Source organism: Grampus griseus, assembly GCF_964374135.1.
Source record: "Grampus griseus genome assembly, chromosome: 2".
Lineage (NCBI taxonomy): Eukaryota > Metazoa > Chordata > Mammalia > Artiodactyla > Delphinidae > Grampus > Grampus griseus.
In genome coordinates, this window is record NC_139018.1 from 84554115 (window position 1) to 84573681 (window position 19567).

The 19567-nt window shown below is 41.1% G+C and overlaps 1 protein-coding gene and 1 pseudogene across 3 annotated transcripts in view; one reads left to right on the forward strand and one right to left on the reverse strand.

The window, feature by feature from the left end:
- The window catches only part of INO80 (INO80 complex ATPase subunit), a gene marked incomplete at its 5' end in the record, with an annotated part of 102910 nt that overhangs the window by 25772 nt on the left and 57571 nt on the right, over positions 1-19567 (reverse strand). For both annotated transcript variants that reach the window (XM_082648866.1, XM_082648865.1), the window contains 3 exons: positions 629-723; positions 10675-10802; positions 14954-15179. In XM_082648866.1, coding sequence (XP_082504992.1) covers positions 629-723; positions 10675-10802; positions 14954-15179 — 449 coding nt within the window. The remainder of the gene's footprint in view (positions 1-628; positions 724-10674; positions 10803-14953; positions 15180-19567) is intronic.
- Positions 15768-18169, forward strand: LOC309818492 (small ribosomal subunit protein uS12-like; annotated as a pseudogene). The gene is made up of 2 exons: positions 15768-15772; positions 17730-18169. The product of its transcript is annotated as a small ribosomal subunit protein uS12-like (transcript).

Genomic DNA, 19567 nt, shown 5'->3' on the forward strand with positions numbered 1-19567 from the left:
TGCTTATTACAATGAGAACCTGCACTTGGGATAATTATGGCTCTGTAGGCCATCAGCATCCAGCAGGCAGTATTTGAAATTTCATAGGCTCATTATCAGGTGGGAGAAGTACTATAACTGAGAGCTGCCAGAGGAATAGATTGCACACTACTGCAATCTGTCATACTGCACTGTACTACTACAATATTAGAGGGAAAGCAGGAAAAAGGAGGTATTTTTCTTTAAACTTATACAAAATGAAATGGGTAAGCAAAAACAAAGAGAAAATCAACTGTAAGTCAATACCCAGAGACAGCCATTGTTAACATTTAGGAATATAGCCTTGTGGACTTTTTTCTATGTACATATTATTCACATAAGGATCCTGGTTCATACTCAGAAATCATTTCTTTTATTGCCCAAAGAACCAGGCACTGATTTGGCACTAAAATTACCAACTATTCATTTCCTCTCTCTTTCACAGACACACAAATCTAAACCACTATAAGCAGATATAGCTACCTCATAAAATAGCAGAAATTATATCATGATTGCTTAACAATCTGAGATGTGTTGGTCTTTCTTTTAACTCACCATCTCAACTAGAGGAAAATCAAATGACCATTTTTGTAATTCCTATTAACATTACCTGGTCTGAAAATCAGCAACCATGTCCCGCCTCTCTGAGATCTTGGATGAGCCATCAAGCCTCATGTAGGTATGCTTCCTGTAAACCACATATTCCTGCCAATCAGAGTAAAAAGATATAATAAGTTTGATACAAATTACTGCATTCTAATTTCCACAAGCATCTACCCACCTCATCCATATTGGGGGCAAGTCATTCTATCCAGAATGAGGAGAAAGCAATCTCAGAAGTACAGGAATTTGACTCGTAAATGAGTTTATTGTCAGCGTGCGAAAATAGAGGGTACCCTGAAGATTACAACAACTCTCAATTTCATCTTAGAAACTAATCTTATTCCTACAGATTTCTGTAGGTTTTGTAAAAAAACAAACTGAACAAAATGAAATCTGTAAACCAAAATGGCTTTTCAGTCACTAACCAGATGTCTCTCATGGCTATGGAATAGCCAGTTTTCTTTCAGCAACACCCACCCCAGTGGCTTTCTCTCTAGCAAATTCTTGCTGACCAAAGTCCTTGAATTTACAACCTAAGCTCCCTTCTCCCAGCACAGCATACATCACTGTTAAGGGAGGCCTAAGCATCAGAATGAACAGAAGACAAGGTAACTTTCCATGGCAGAGAATGTTCTTGGCATTATCTGTAAGAGGAATTAAAACTTTTAAGAATGGAGAAGAGATTTCAAGAGATAAAATAGAGGGGATGTATCTCTATTCTTGGAAGCTGCAATTCCTCTTACAGATATGTCCAAATGAGCACTGATTTCCTTTCTTTACCCCAATTATATGGATTATGTTTCAAAAAGTCCACTTGCAGAGGGACTGTTACCAAAACCTAATACAGGGACTTCCCTGGTGGCGCAGTGGTTAAGAATCCGTCTGCCAATGCAGGGGACACGGGTTCTAGCCCCAGTCCAGGAAGATCCCACATGCCGCGGAGCAACTAAGCCCGTGTGCCACAACTACTGAGCCCACATGCCTAGTGCCTGTGCTCCACAAGAGAAGCCACGGCAATGAGAAGCCTGTGCACTGCAATGAAGAGTAGCCCCCGCTCGCTGCAACTAGAGAAAGCCCACGCGCAGCAACGAAGACCCAAGGCAACCAAAAAATAAAAAGCTAATACAGCTGCCTATTTATAAGAAACACCATGAAGCAGTTTTTTCAGTTCAAAGAAACCTATTTCCTATTGAAAAAGACAAATCATTTCTACATTTGAGAGATGTTTCTATTAATTAATTTTCTGTGGTCGAATGTTCTTCCACTGTAGTATTCTCATTATGGACCTCTTATACCTGACTGGGTACTTCAGCACAGAAGGTTGTTACAGTTTGGTATGACTGGTATAGTGTATGTGGCAGCACTCTTAGAGCAAGTTGATATGTGTGTGTGTGTGTATGTGTGTGTGTGTGTGTGTGTGTGTGTGTGTGTAGGTATGTATGTATGTATGTGTGTGTGTGTGTGTGTGTGTGTGTGTATATATATATATATATTTCTTTTTCTTCCTTTTTTCACTATTTCCTTCTGTCTCCAGGTGGTTCTTTAAGGGCTTTGGTAATCACAGGGGGGGCAGAAAGTATTCAGTTAAAGCAAGCTTCACATTTAGTGGTAGAGCCCTATAATGGGAATGGGTTAATGGCAGAAGAGTAGGGGGTGTTTGGATGAGGAATTCAGGAAAGAAGATGAAAAATGACAGCATGATGATGGTCTTTAGAGGCTCACTATACCTGGGCAGCTAATCCAATCAGGAGATGTTGCCATCCAGAACAACAAAATACCTAGATTATAGAGAGACAGTCCACAGATTTGAACTTTAACCAAAAGGTGGGTTTCCTGCATAGGCACTGCACTCTTTTGCCTTTTGAACCAGAACTTCCAACTTTAGTGACAGGACTGATGAATGAACCTTCTTGTAGATCTTGCTGTTCATATCATTTATATATCAAGGTCAGAAAAACATTAGAGATATTAATCCTAGGCCATAATCAAACCAACACTGATCATAGACAACCTGTTACTGAGGCAACGGAAGTGAATCTTTCCCATTTGCTGCTTTAAGCCTTTGCTCTCTCACCCAGGGGAATAGTGGGATTTCAGAAGGCTTAGTTGAGTTTAGATCCTATTTCAGTAAATAGCTTCAAAACAACAAGTAAATGGACATGGAAACAGCAGTGAAAAGCAGAACAGAGGAATAGCTATATCCTGACAATACAGAAAAACATCTATAAGATAAAAGACTGAGCTAAAAAGGCAATTCAGTATTTCTTTCATTCAGAAATTCTGGCTACACCAAAGCTATCCTAGACATCTCTCTAGAACTCTAGGCTATTTGGGAAAGATAGTTAATTTAATCAAATGCTCATCCGGAAAGAAAAGCCTTATTTTTTCCAGTTGTTAATTTCAAGAACTGTTCCATTCTTAGTTCAGTTCTCCTATGATCCTAAAAACACCTAATGATTTAACATAAAATGTAATTCTATTTTTTAAAATAAAAAGACAAATTCTAACAACAAATGATTTGATAGTAGTCGTAGCACTTTTGAAAAGTTAGTTTAAAAATTTATTTAAAAAAATCTATCCCCACTTAACAATCTCTATATCAAAAGGTTTTCTAATGGTTTTCTAATATCCATCTTAAGAGTCTTGCTTAATATATTCTTTTCAAAGCCAGCAGCTGAGACTGGTTAATTAGTAACTATTTGCTGAGTTTTGCAGTTAAATGTCTTTTATTTTTAAACAAACTTTATTTATTTATTTATGACTGCGTTGAGTCTTCTTTGCTGCGCATAGGGTTTCTCTAGTTGCGGTCAGCGGAGGCTACTCTGTTGCGGTGCGCAGGCAGGCCTCTCATTGCAGTGGCTTCTCTTGCTGTGGATCACAGGCTCTAGGCTTGCGGACTCGAGCACAGGCTCAGTAGTTGTGCTGCATGTGCTTAATTGCTCCACAGCATGTGGGATCTTCATGGACCAGGGCTTGAACCCGTGTCCCCTGCATTGGCAGGCGGATTCTTAACCATTGCACCACCACTGAAGTCCCTTAAATGTCTTTCAAGGATGGCACAGCATTCTCATTCATCCCCCAATAGTCTGTAAGTAATTCACTCCCATGCCTGAGGACCACTGCTGGATGACTACTGCTTGCTGGATGACTTTACTGTGTTTTGTAGGAACCGTGTGATGTTAGCACTCCTGTGCATTAAGAAGGGCTTATGGTACAGAAAGGCCAACCGTTACCCAGTTCTTCCTGACACTTGGCACTCTGTAGAAACCAAGGGCATTTCTAACCCAAGTCTACTTGGGTTATTTAGGAAAAGCTCAGAAAATGATCCATCAGTATGATTAAATTTCTTGGAACCTTGTAAACCAAGAATTCCTTTCCACTTAAAGCAGCAAAGAGAAAAGAGAAACCAAATGTAGACCTTCCCCTCCCAGAAGTCTCATAATTTAGTATCCTCCCTTAATTAAATAAATATGAACACCAGTATTCTCAAGTGGATCAATAACCACTAACCAAAGTAAGCTCTAATTCTGCTTGAATAAAATAAAAATTATGGCTTTTAACATTTAGGAAGTCTTTAGACCTATACAGTTCTAGTAGATACTATTTTTAAAAATTATTGAAGAAGCCAAAGGGGTTATGGACAAGATGTACTCTTGGCATCTGAGTAGTGATTTTCAGCCGGGATTAAAATTCCTGGGTCCCACCCCAGGAATTCTGACTCTGTAGGTCTGGGTTAGGGCCTAGACCGGTTAATTTTTAAAAAGCTCCAAAGATGACTGCAATAGACACCCTATTTCTAGAGCTAAGAACAACCACTCCAGAGGGAAGGCAGGGCAGGGTCCCTTAGAATCATACTATCTCAGCATGGCTCTCAGATGAGCAACACATGAAGTTTGTTAGAAATGCAGAACTGAGGGGCACACCCCATATCTAGTAAATCGAAATCTGCATTTAAGAGGTGTGACTTGTAAGTACATTTACACTGTTATAGAACATACCCTTATGCTATTTCTAAAGCACTGGAATACTTTTTTCAAGAAAACTCTTATATGGAATCCCTCTAATATAAAATAGATTTTTAAAAAAATTACTATTCTAGCTAACAAAGAAGGGTAGGGAGTCCAGGCCCCACCTGTTTAATGTCTACACCTAGGTCTCCTGTCCTATACCCAACCCCGTCAGTTGAAAAACCACTGTCTTAGAATACAAATTGAGAAGACAGGTCAGTTCTGGAACACGTCCCTAAGTCCTACTTTTTAAGCAGTAGCATGTGAACAGAGCTATTAGCATAACTCAAAATAGTTTCAGCAAGTGCCTCTCAATCCTTTAAAGTATACTAAATAAAATCAAACATTCACACACCCAGGGGTGTAAAACAAAGGGTCTAGGTTCACCTTGCAGTAGTGATAATGATGATGACTAGCATTTACTGAACATTTACTAAGTGACAATCACTATTCTGTGTATTTTACCTGGTTTTGCTTATCTAATCCTCACTATAGCCTTTCAGGTAGGTGTTATTATTGTCACTCCCATATCTTACAGATGTTAAGCAAGGTCTCTAAAGTGACACAGGCAGTAGGCATGGAGCTAGGATGGGAACTCAAGTAGACTAGATCCAGAGTCTTTAGCTTAACCCCTCCACCTACTGCTTCCCAGACAGAACAGAAGCTCACTACCACTAGCGGAAAAAAAGGGGAGGGAGAAGCCCCACAAGGTTCTTAATATATTATGACTATAATGATGAAAGGGTAACTGGGCACTTGAAAAAATAAAGGCAAATGTTTATATATCCCTAATGCAAACCTTCCATTCTGAGACTTCTTCACTATTTCAAAGTTGTCTCTGATGTTCATTTTAACCCAATTTCACTGTCACAAAAAAATTTGAGGGGAAGACTCAGTATGATCCACAAACCTGCAGACCTAGTGTAACTTTATTTTCTTGGACACACCCTTTTCCATCTTTGGTGTATATCACCAGCAAAAAGTGAGGCTCCCCTCAAGGTCTATTACAACTTTTGTTTTGTCCAAGCAAATTGCACCAAGCAAGTGAAATATGATAGTTATCCTTCCTTTATCTAATATAGAGCCCTCTGGAGCAATCACAAAGCATTCATGGGCCCACCATAATCTGCCTTCACCCTACTTGTTATTCCCCTTTCTTCTATACCACATGCTCCAGTTACGCTAAACTACTCCCCACTGCCCAATGTCTTGTACCTTCCCACGTCTGTGCCTTTTTACATCTGGCTTCCTTAGTCTGGAAATGCCCTTTTTCCTCATGGTTGAAATTCTATTTAAGTTCAGTTCATATGTCACCGTATGTGAAGCCTTCCCGAAGTGACCCAGTTGGAAATAAATGTATCATCCCTCCTGCTATCTTCAGCTCTCTTTATGCTTTATTTTTGGCATTAGTATCAGGGTACACTTGACAGTTATTTGTGTGAGACATATATATACATACATACATAAATCCTTCACTAGATTCATCTCTTAAAGTCAAAGACCACATTTAACTGGTATTTACCTCTGCCTAGCACAGTGCCTCGCTCACAGTTGACATGAAAAAGAAATGGACTAAACAGAATAAATATAGTGTGGTTGTAAGCAAACACATTTCTTTCTATTACTTCTAAGACCTAATGAAAATGCTAGTTAACAGTGACCCCAATTTGCTTTTCATTCCACGGAGCAGTTTTAAAATACTCAGTTTCCCTGTATGTTCAGAATCACAGCTCCCAAAGGTTACTTAGAGTTCTAAGAAAAGCCAGCCCATAAATGATAGAATGTCTGTTTGGGATGAATCCTTCCCCAGTGAGGTACTTGCTGACTAGGCAAGTTACACAACCCAGTGTCTCAAATATCATCATTAGCTATGGATTATCTGTATTTAATTCTGTGTTGCATTATTTTCATATATTGGTATAGTGCAAGATTTGTCTGGGTTTCAGTACTTAACAATCACACATACAGCACCAGTTGGCTGACCCTTTCCAAGTATTTCTGTATCGCATAGAAAGTACTGAGGCTTATTTCCTTGAACTACAGACTCAGTTGCTTGATGCAATAGGAATGAATCTCAAAAGAGATGACTCAGAGATAATGTAAGTCATCTGTAGTGAGTTAAAAGCTCTCTGCAACTATTAAACTATGGGGAGGGATGGGGAGTATCCCAAACTATAGGGTAAAATGGTGGTGGTGGGAAAAATTTTGTCTGACATCCAGCTGGATGCCACCATCCCAAAGGCATAGGGGCTATGTCTGTGTCCACAGTACCCCCATCAGGCAAGACCCTGTATGTGACTCAGGAAATAAAAATAAACTGATAACATAACTTAGTGACCTGTGATATCCTCCCTTATGTCCTTGACTTCTACCCATGGCACACTAAAAATTCCTGGCCCTGGAAATTAAGTAGTCCCCTTTTTAAATCCCCTATCTGGAAATACTATTTGGATACCATGGGACAAGATGAAATATTTCTGAATATAGAATTCTATTTGGAAGAAGATCTGATATATTCACTTGAAATTTAAATTAAAGTCAGATTTTTGCCCAAGAGAAGGAGGCTATCAATCACTTTAGAAAATACTGAGCAAATACAAAGTGCTTAGAACTAGTATTTTCACAAAATGGAATCCTGGCCATACAAAAGTGTGCGAATTTTTACTATCTTTTAGTTCTTCTGAGTCACAGAAACAGAAAAACACATAGCCAAGGCTAAGGCACAGAACAAAAAAACCCCAAAAAGCTGTTAGATAAAAGAGATGCTGACACGCTCCACAGCTACACAGCACAGCTTCAACAGCCCCATGTGAGCTCAAATTCCTGCTCTATTGGAAGTTTTTCTTCCATCTTTGATATACAGGGTACAAGATGTCAAGGGAAAAAGAGAATCCTGAAAACATTTTTTTTAATCTAAAAAAACAAACAAGCAAACAAAACCCACAATACTCTGAGAATGAAGAAGCAAGGCCAAGGGTCAAGGTATTTTTTTAAATTAATACTAGGTCATGTTTTAAAGTGGAACATGGCTCTAATGAATGTTTACAATGAAAGCTTCCATCATGAAAGTGACTGAAAAACCCATAATACTCTTTGAAAAGATAATGAAAAGTAGACCTAATCCTGCACTGTCCTAAAATCCACAATACATTTACATTTCTATAAATGATTAGACAAATATTAAACATTGTAGGCACTGTAATTCTATGCCCACAAAATATATTTGGAGGGGCTTCCCTGGTGGTGCAGTGGTTGGGAGTCTGCCTGCTGATGCAGGGGACGCGGGTTCGTGCCCCGGTCCGGGAGGATCCCACATGCTGCGGAGCAGCTGGGCCCGTGAACCATGGCCGCTGAGCCTGCGCATCCGGAGCCTGTGGTCCGCAATGGGAGAGGCCACGGCAGTGAGAGGCCCGCATACCTCAAAAAAAAAAAAAAAAAAAATTTATATATATATATATATATATATATATATATTTGGAGGACTAAACTCTTGGAATACAAAATGTGGTTCGTTTGAGTAAATAATATTAAAACAAATAAATAGACTGAAAAAAAGAAACTTTAAAATTTAATGTTGAAGGAAAAAGAATAGTATAGTAGTAAGGAAACTAGACAACAGTTTCATTTTAATTTTTCAGTACAAACAGTTGCAACATTTTCTGGCTTCAACATCCTAGAAGCATGTTACACACATGGCTAAGGAATGTTAGCAGTTGTGAAATTCAGGCTTTGAATCTGCTTTTCCCTAATTTAGAATTCCCCATAGAGCAATGCAACTACATTTAGAGAAGATTCTCAAGCTGCCTTCATTGCTAAGCCTACCCACAAAGTCCACATCCCCTCTAAAAATCCTGTTGGATTACAGACAGACAGGAAGTGACCCTGGTGGGTAGTGTTCACAGCACTCATCGTGAACAAAATCATTATCATACTTTGAATTACTTATCTTAGTGAGTCTTATGAGTACCTAGAAGTGTGCAATATACAGAATAAGGGACTAAAATGCAGGACTGTGTCACTTAACCTACCCACACTTGCCTTCATCTACCAGAGCTAGCTTATTTTTTGGTGGCTCACCCCCTTTTCCTTGGAACTTCCCTTATAATGTGAATCAGCTTTTAAGACTCTATAATATACTGATATATAGCCTTGGGAAAAAAGAAGATTATTAACTCTCTTACAAAATCCTTAGCATATATTACCTTTTCTATAATTCTTATCAGTGAAAGATTACTATTTCATCTATACTTTCCTGACTCTTCAGGAAAAGGCAAGTGCACTTTATCTAAAAAGAGTCCTACTGAAAGAAAGTTACTCATATTGTTTTGGCTGTCGACATCATTTAGTTTGAACAAAATTTTTTTTTTTGCTGCATTGCGTCTTTGTTGCTGCTCAGGCTTTCTCTAGTTGTGGCGAGCGGGGGCCACTCTTCGTTGTGGTGCGTGGGCTTCTCATCGAGGTGGCTTCTTGTTGTGGAGCACGGACTCTAGGTGCACAGGCTTCAGTTGTTGCAGCGTACAGGCTCAGTAGTTGTGGCTCACGGGCTTTAGAGCACAGGCTCAGTAGTTGTGGTGCACGGACTTAGCTGCTCTGCAGTACGTGGGATCTTCCTGGACCAGGGCTCGAACCCAAGCCCCCTGCACTGGCAGGCAGATTCTTAACCACTCTGCTACCAGGGAAGTCCCTGAACAGAATATTAAGGATGCAGGCAGTCCTCTTATTTTGGATTATTGTTGTTAGGACCTTTAACATAGTCAAGATTTACATCAAACACAACGGCTTAATCACCTCTTAAGGTGACTCACAGTCACTTATAAGCATTTTTTCCATCATTTAGAAATAGATGACCTACTCACAATACAAAAAGGCAGAAACTTCTGCCTGTTGACAGCATTCCAGAGGCTAAACACTTTTTATTAAACATGAAACAGTGATTAAATTGACCTCAAATATTATTTGTTATGTCTCTTGCTAAAAGAAGTTGCCTGATTATTTAAGAGCCTGCCACTGAATTTAGATAAACTCACTGCAAAATTCAGTGAGCCAGCCTTGGCTTCTGAAGAACCTAAAATTCTCCCCTACTGCTACCCTTCATTCCTTCTGCACTGATAGAATCTCTACTCCCTTATTCCTAGATAGGGATAATAATGTCCAATTTCCACTTATTTATTACCAACTAGTCCCTGGAGTAGCAGGGTTAAAATTTAAAGGCTTATTAAATATGTAAAACACACCAAAAAACATGAGAATATTTATACACTACTGACATCCAGATGCTTTAGCCTCTCAACAGATGGCTTTCCAACTTTCTTGCACGAAAAACTTACTCTAGTCGTCTGTGATTATTTGTCCTCACTTTCACTCCTCTGTTTATATGTCCATGACTTTCTCTCCCTCAAATAATAAGCCACTACTTCAACAACAAGAAAGCAGAGAGAATGTCAACTCAGAAGTAATAAAAGAAACAAAATCTGCCCTGCACAGTAAGACAGAGCTGTATCTTTTACCATAACCCAATGGCTGTCAACTTTGGTTATATATTAGAATCACCTTGGGAACTTTTATCCTAATGCCTAGGCCTCATTCCATACTTCTTACATAAGTATCTCTGAGGATGGGACATCAGTATTTTTCAAAGCTCCCCCAAAAGACTGCAAAATGTAGTCAGGTTGAGAACCACTACACCAACTCAGGATGAATAGCTGCTCTCTAATAAGAATTAATCCCAAATCTTGTTTTCCATACAGAATTTCAGAGGACTTTTCAAGAAATTCCTAGGATCTGATCTGCTTTAAAATTTGGGAATTTCTTCACTAGTAAAGGAAGGAAGGAGGGGGATTCTATTTCACTGATACAAGGAAGGAGGAAGAAGTCCTTTGCACACTTTCATATCCGCCAGGAGTTGCTTCTCCTCCCCATATAGATGGTCAAATCACGAAGACAAGTTTTGGGTTCCCATTAAGCAGGACTGACATTAGTCATACAGCTATGATTCCTGCAATTTAAATGTCAAAGCGTCCTAGTCCCCAAAGGTTCTTTCTCCTACCTCCAGCAGGTCTATCATCCTGGTCATCTGGGAGTAGATAAGGACCCTATGTCCTTGAGACTTGAGCCGAGTCAACAGGACATCAAGGGCATACAGCTTTCCACTGTCAGTGATGAGGCTCTCCTTGCCTAGGGAGAAGAAAAGGGGGGAAGCGGGAAATTATATTTAATTGAAGCAGCAAAATCACTCACTGCAAAGCTGTATGCAGCCAAAATTACTGCAACCAGGACGCTTGTCATCATGAGAGCAGGAAAGTACTCTAGAGAAGAATGCAAACCACTGTTAAATCATATCGAGTAGTGCTCTGGGAAGAAATATCCTGAAGTAGGGAAGTGTAGGTCCCCTCCCAACTGACAGTTCCCAATCAGACATCTGCTGCTAAGGCATCTGAAAGTTTCCCTGCTCCACATTTTTTTCCCCCACTCCACATTTTTATTCAAGAGACAGCAGGTATATGTGGACATCTAAGAGTAATATCCATGCCAAACCTGCTGTAAGTGACCTGAGAAATCTGTTTTTCCTTTGTTCACCTTATCTCTAGGTATCTGTTTCTACTAGTTCTGTGGCTACATGGTTTACCTCCCAAAGGCATGAGAATGTAGAGAAACAAGGGCTGCTCTTGCCTGCCCCTAAAGACACTTGAACACCAAGAAATGCACTAAAAACCAAAACCAAAAACAAAATTAAAAAAACCCCTTCCTCTCTTGGATGATTTCAAATAGGTTGGCTGGTAAATGTCATTATCCTAAGCTGTAATTTAATAAAGACACTAGGGCTTATTCAGCTTTTCAGAAAGACTGACTTTGGGTTTCTGTGAAATGGAAGCTGCTTTCACTCACTAATTTGTGCTTCCTCCTTCCTCTTCCCATTAAAAAAAAAAAAAAAAAAAAAAGGCATTTCAGCCAAAGATCTTTAGAGAACACTTAACTCACAAATTTTCATCTTATCCATTCAGTATCATTCAACTCCCATCACATTTCAGGAAGTAGAGTTTCCTGTTTGCAGACTGGTCCATAAACATACCCTAAACAATTGCTGCTACTAGGAAGGGAAGAGATGAAACTTAAGGGGCTGGGAGATGTAAGAGTATGTTTGCAAGTGGCTGTGGGATGCAAAAAGAGAGACAGAAAGGCTAGAGAGCTCACATACACAGCTAACTACTAAAAGTAAAAAAAGAAAACTGTTATGAAAAACATACTGTCTACCTTTAGTTTCAGGTTTGAACCTGTGGTTTTTCCTCTGAACTACAGAAGCTGACTGTTCAGAGCAATCCAAAAGTTTTCAACGGTCATTTCTCTGTTCTCGCCACTATCTGCCAAGTGCACAATTAATTGTATAAACCGAATGAGAACAGATGTGCTGACAGCACCACAACAAATCATCAGCCACTCTGTTTCTGCTACAAAGCTACAGGTCCTGGATGTTTACTCCTCTGCACTGCAGCCTGCCTTTTCCCACCTTCGGAACATTGCCAGGCCACATTTCTTCCTCCACCACCCCCTCCCTGACACTGTGGCACACACCTTTGTTCAGCCTCTTTGTTTGGTCCTGTTTAGATTATTGAAATGCTCTCCTTGTTGGCTGCCTTACCAACGCAATCAAATGACTGCAGCTGGGACAGAACCGATTGCTAAGCCCTCTTGCTGGCACCGGACAAGGAGGCCTATATAAATTCCCAGTCTGATCAGGCAGCAATGCTTTCGTAACAACTTCAAGGGTTTCTTCTTGCCAATTACCCTTCTCCTTTAATTGGGTTCCCAAGGGTCCCTCAATTTTGATAGCTCCTAAACATTCCCTAAAGAGGTACCAATCAGCTTCAGACGGTAAGTTTCTTTTTTTCTCATTAAAAGCACAGGAAAGTGAAAAAAAGAAACCCATATGTTTTTCAGTCACTGAGTGAGAATGGGCAAGCTAAGCACATCAGATTTCTGCAGCCTGCTTATCTCCTCTTTCCATTCATATATAGTCCCTCAACACAAATATTTAAGTATATACAAATCTGTCTTGTGTCTGAATATTCAAAAGCTTCAATTCATCTCAAAATCATGATTTAATGGTTTTCATACCTTCCTGCTTCCCACATCTGCTTTACTTTGCAAGCAGAACGAACTGATGCTAGGATTAGGAAAACTCAGAGATGAAGATGCACACTTAGAAGAGAACTCTGATGCACCTAAAAGAAGCAAGAAGTCGCACCTGCTGTTAGCTTGTTATTGTTTAGGTGGGGGAGGTGGAAGTGGATGGACTGAATTTCTTTGGACTTGCCTGAAGGAAAAAGTCCAAGAAGAAAGTGACATCAGCAACAGCCTTAAAACACTTAAGCAGAAAAAAACAGTTTTCTTTCACTGCACACTGTTGCCTTCTGGGCCTGGCATCCATTACCCAATTTTCAGGAGCTACCAAAGTTGCACTGGACAAGAGCACCACCTGTTGCTAAGCAGGGCACAGAGCCAAGAAGAGCACAATTCCCTAGAAATTAGGCTGACTCTGCCAAGTCAAACCTGTGCCCAGCCCCTTCTTTCAAACAGAAGCTCGAAAAATGTTGAAATGAAAAGACCTATGCTACTTTCTTGCAATCTTTCCTACAATCCTACAGTACACAATCTTACAGTATTTTCACTTAGATACAAGCTCTCACTGACCACAGTATAAGATCCTGGTCACTGACAAAATGAATGTATCCAATGGCAGTAAAATTAGGGTAACAGATAAAATAATATCTCCTTTTTCCAAGGAGAGGAGACTTTTGAAGGGATTGTACACACTTCTCTTGGTGAAAGAGAGAGAGACATTCAAGGTGTGAAATCCAGAAGATTTTGGTCAGTCTCTCAAGGAATATAATAAAACCAACCCTTCCCAGGGAAACAGAAAATGTAAAAGTATAGAGGAAAAAGAGATAAAATACAGGTTCCAATGACCCCTCCACCCCCCACTGCCCTGCCCAGCCAGTCTACCGAGCACAATGGGGTCAGTGAGGAGCTGGTTGGTTCTCACAGTAAACAGCCAGTGAGGCTGGTGCTTTTTATCGATGCAAAAAGAACTCAGACACTTCCTGCTATTTAAACAAGGTCCATTTTTCTTTCAAAGAACAGGAAAAGCCACAAGAGATTCCCACAGCGCCAGCAATAAGCCTTCTCCTTCTGTACTGGGAACTTCGGAGTCAAAATGAAAAAGGGAGAAAGAAGAAATAAGGTGTTATCTTGCTTCTTTTAACACCTGTGCTCATCTTCTGCCGGGGACTCTGTGGTTTCCAAACCTGCTGGCTTCTATTCCTCTATTCCAACTACTATTCAGGCCTGCTTTACACCTGGGCTTTCCCCTTATTTTCTAACAATATACCTTCACCCACTGCTTTCACCTGTTTTAAGTCAGATATGAGGCCATATACATATTGCTCTTGTACACAAAACGGTATCTTCCAGTTCAAAGTACCCCCAAAGCAACTAATAGGTTGACCCAAAGTCCCTCGACACTTGACAAAGTTAACATTAAATGGAAAAGCCAGGCCTTAAAGCCTTTAACCCAGTTATCTCTTAGAAATAGCAGACTCTCTCTTTTGAACCCTTAACTCTAGTTTACTTCCTTTACGTGCCAGTAAGATGAATACAATCAAAGCATCAGAGAATTTGGACAACTGAAACGAACATGGTAGCTTTAAGCTACCACTCCAGTGTGCCTGCAGGTGTAAGCAAGGAACATAAGCCTATGAACCCTGTGTTTGGTTTCCTTAAAAGTAGTCTCACTAAAGCAAAAATGAAAACCTAGTTTCCTTTCAACCCTCGACCTTGACTCTAGTAGGTCTGGGAATCCGCTAGCATTTTGGCACAAAACACTGTTTTTCTTCTGGTTATCATTCAGATCTCTAGTGCTTCGTGCAGGACACTGTTTATGCTACTTAAACTAGGCTTTCTGTGAGTGACGACATTCTCATTCATTCCACTGGCAATGGCACAAGACGACTGTACTCACTCGACCTGAAGCCTTTCCTACGAAGTTTATTTCCCTACACCCCCCGCCCCCATCCCTAAGAGTCATATTCCTCTCTCAGCTGTAAGCTTGTCACAGGAGAGCATTTAGGCAGAAATCTAAAAAAAATTTCTATTTCCATTCAAGTCACAAATTACTTAAGCATTCTTACCTACAATCACTAAGGGTAAAAGAGGAAATAGAAACCTCAAGAACTTTGAATTCTGAATATCTGAAACCACCACATGGAGTATCTTCCTGGTTCTTCCCTTGCCAAAGCCGGGAACATATGCCAAGAGAAAGGAGGACTCACCTGGAATCCTGATGAAAGACCAGCCATTCTGAGGCCTAATGCTCCACAGTCCTCCAGCTGGTTCTGGAAAGAACTGAGACCGTCGATTTAGCCAGTCTGCCGCCAGTTCAGGGGCCCCATTCAACAAACACTGCTTGGCTGCCAGACTCCCTCCTTCCTTCAGCACTCGCCGCTCATATTCTGCACTTCGGTCATTGCAGTAAGAATCCAATGGCACTGCGGTGACCTGCAGTGAAAGATTCACGTGAGATGGCTCTTTCACATTTTCCACACCCACTAAGCCTTTTGGGAACTTTGACTCTGAAATCAGACTAATGTGGATAATTCTTAGACTAGCGGTTTTAACTTCCCTGCTCTGACAAACTAACCTGTCCTTAATAACTGACTTAGTGAGCTTCTCCAGGTAAAAAGCCAACCTCCATAAAAAGAATTTTCAACAAACTAAAGATCCAAAGAGTGCTGGAGTTTGCAGATAAACTGGGATACCAGGTCAGGAATAATTCTATCACAAATATATATATATATATATAAAATCACTTTGTCATCTCCCTTCATTGCCAGACAGTGCTTTTGGCAAAGTTCTATTAGCCATACACAGGATGGTGAGGCCATAAAGGGAGCTGGAGATAGTCATCATTAAAGAACTAAAGAGCATCCTCCTGGTGCATCTGAAGCTATCTTTAAGGCTTCTGTGGCAAAGCTCCCAAGTTTGTCAACATTTCTTTTTCCTCTTCCCTGACCAGGTTACTGACTGACAAACGTAATGGAAGATAAGAGAATCTTTCTTTCAGGCCATAAGCTGCCGGGGAGCGTTATGGGGTAGGGATTAGAGAAAGCAACTGCCAGAGAGTAGTGAATTCATTTCCTGGCTAGGGCAGAGGCTTTGCACAAATTCTTATCTCACATTCAAATGCTGCCCCCCAAAGGAACAGAAGGCTCCTGCCAACTTAGAAACACAGGTTTTATCCTTCTTTAATGACCTGGGTCTATTCCCACTATAATAAGCAGCTATGCATTCAGATGTCTGTGAAATCATCTGATAAGGAGTCTGAGGTTACCTTTTGTTAAAATTTGGAGGTTGTGATTACCTGTAAGCCCAGGTTGATAAAAATGCTAAGGTCCCATTATTAGCAGCGAATTGCTCAGAAGAACCATGGAGCTAGACCAAGAGATAGGAAGAATGTGGATATAAGGAGCAAGGGCAGAGGTATGGGAAAGATCAGAACATAAAGTACTGGCTGTACGTAGTTAGGTAGTTCTATTCTTTCTATTATTTATTGGAAGTTAAACATTTAGGAAAATCTACTTGCTACTAACTTTTCTATTTTCATGCCCATCAATATTTAGGGCAATGGTTTGTCAAGTTTTGGTGGGCATAAGAACCTTCTTAGGAGCCTATCTAATGTGCAGATTTTGATCCAGGCCTAAGGTAGGAATCACTACTTCTAGGGTTTTGTTTGTTTGTTTGTTTTGCGGTACGCGGGCCTCCCACTGCCGTGGCCTCTCCCGTTGCGGAGCACAGGCTCCGGAGGCGCAGGCTCAGCAGCCACGGTTCACGGGCCTAGCCGCTCCGCGGCATGTGGGTCCTCATGGCACAAACCCGTGTCCCCTGTATCAGCAGTTGGACTCTCAACCACCGCGCCACCAGGGAAGCCCGCGAATGCAACCTTTTTTTTTTTCTCGGTACGCAGGCCTCTCACTGTTGTGGCCTCTCCCATTGCGGAGCACAGGCTCCGGACATGCAGGCTCAGCGGCCATGGCTCACGGGCCCAGCCGCTCCATGGCATGTGGGATCTTCCCGGACCGGGGCAGGAATCCGTGTCCCCTGCATCGGTAGGCGGACTCTCAACCACTGCGCCACTAGGGAAGCCCTAGTTCTAGGTTTTTAACATGCACCCCAGCATCTCTGGCCAAGCCTTGAGAAATACTGCCTTGGGGTACATAAACAATCAGCTAGCTGACTGTGGGGCTGCAGGTACCTCTGCTAGAAACTGGAGGATACCAAAACTGGAGAAAGAGCATCATTTACCAATAACCAAAGACTACACTACTCTGGCTTACAGATGAAGCTAAATTCATTTTGCTAGGGAGCAGTGCCATCTATGGTCCACATGCAAAACTACAGTGGGTCACAGCAAGCTGGGCCCCTGGTGCTCCAAAACCCAGAAAAGCTCACGCATTAAATCAGCTTACTTAGTACTAGGAATAGGTTTTGGTAGTCTCATACCACATTTACCCACTCCAAAAGGAGTTTGTTCTCTTGCTTCCAAGTTATTCATCTTTCCCACCGAAAGTTGAGCACAGGCAAATAAAGACCGAAACACAAAGTAGGTGATTAAAAATTGGGTCACGACTTCTCTGGTGGTGCAGTGGTTAAGAATCGCCCTCCAATGCAGGGGACTCGGGCTCGATCCCTGGTCAGGGAACTAGATCCCACATGCATGCTACAACTAAGGAGCACACATGCCCCAAGTAAGACCTGGTGCAACCAGGATAAATTAAATAAATAAAAATAAAAATAGGGCTTCCCTGGTGGCACAGTGATTGAGAGTCCGCCTGCCGATGCGGGGGACACGGGTTCGTGCCCTGGTCTGGGAAGATCTCACATGCCGCGGAGCGGCTGGGCCCGTGAGCCATGGCCACTGGGCCTGCGCATCCGGAGCCTGTGCTCTGCAACGGGAGACACCACAACAGTGAGAGGCCCACGTACCGCAAAAATAAATAAATAAATAAATAAATAAGTTGTGTCTTTCACTCAGGCCCGTGGCGCTGGCAGGACGGGCAAGTGTTGCAGTCTTTGCACTACCAGGAAGCTCCATAGCCACCGACGAGACTAGAAGTGGCATTATAAACAGTACAAGAAAGCCCATTTGGCACAGCCCTGAAGGCCAACCCTTTTGGAGGTGCTTCTCATGCCAAGGGAATTGTGCTTGAAAAAGTAGGGGTTGAAGCCAAACAGCCAAATTCTGCCATCAGGAAGTGTGTCAGGGTTCAGCTCATCAAGAATGGCAAAAAAATCAGAGCCTTTGTACCCAATGATGGTTGTTTGAATTTTATTCATCATTTAGGAAAATGATGAAGTTCTGGTTGCTGGATCTGGTTGCAAAGGTCATGCTCTTGGTGACATTCCTGGAGTCTGCTCTTAAGGTCGTCAAAGTAGCCAATGTCTCCCTTTTGGCCTTATACAAAGGGAAGAAGAAAAGACCAAGATCGTAAGTTTTGATGTTAAAAGCAGGATAGCAATAAATTTCCATATGCCAAAAAAAAAAAAAAAAAAAATTAGGTCTCTCCTGCCATGGCTTGTCCTGGCAGTAGACCAGCAGATACTAAACCAGAGCAGACATCTGCCACCTAGGATATGAGTTTCAGAACGTGACAATCAATAGTGGCTATACTTCCACAAAAATGGTTTGAGAAGCAGTGGTCTGAACCACAGAAGCATGACCAGTTCTATATAGCTCAAACAGCAAGCACTCTTGGATGAGTAAGCATACTTAATCTTTTCTAATTAGAGACTCATATGGACGAATTTTACACTCAAAGATAACTGCTTTTTTTTAAAAATCTTATTGGAGTATAGTTGATCTACTATTGTCGTGTTAATTTCTGCTGCATAGCAAAGTAACTCAGTTATACATATATATATTCTTTTTCATTACCGTTTATCACAGGATATTGAATATAGTTCCCTATGCTATACAGTAGGACCTTGTTGTTTATCCATCCTGTATATAAAATAGTTTGCATCTGCTAATCCCAAACTCTCAATCCTTCCCTCCCTCCCCCCCCACCTCTTACTCTGATTTTTCTTTTTTTGAAGAAAAGCAGAACATATACTGGAATTATATATAAAAACTTTGGGCCCATATTCTCGAGATGAAAAATCAAAAGCTAGCAAATCATGAAGGAATAGGGGGAGAACAGTGACACAGGAAAGAGTGTCATTTCTAGACACTCTAATAGTTTAAAAACAAAACAACTTCTCAAAAAAGCTGAGAAAAAATAAAAATTGCTTTAATCAAAAAAAAAAAACAAAAAAAACCCACAACTTTTTCCAGTTATAAACTTTCACCTATTTTCCAATTTCATTTTACTGATAGCCTTCAAAGTCCAGGATTACAAACTAGGAGGTTTGCAAGGCACAACTCTTAGTAAAAATTAAAAAAATATATATATATATATATATTTTTAAAAATTATTATTATTATTATTTTTTTCCGGTACACGGGCCTCTCACTGTTGTGGCCTCTCCTGTTGTGGAGCACAGGCTCCGGGCGCGCAGGCTCAGCAGCCATGGCTCACGGGCCCAGCCGCTCTGCGGCATGTGGGATCTTCCCGGACCAGGGCATGAACCCGTGTCCCCTGCGTCGGCAGGCGGACTCTCGACCACTGCGCCACCAGGGAAGCCCAGTGAAATATTTTTTAATGTTTTGATAAGCTTATTTGGCAGGAGCCCTGGATCAAGATATATACAGAATCATACAGTGTCATGTTGTAAGTACGTAAGCAGTGAACTCATGAGGTCCAAAAGGAGGCAAACAAGTCCATTTCTACTTAAATTGTGCTTTCTAAGTCAGCTCTATCCTAAACAGCCTCCACCCATTCTGCTAACCC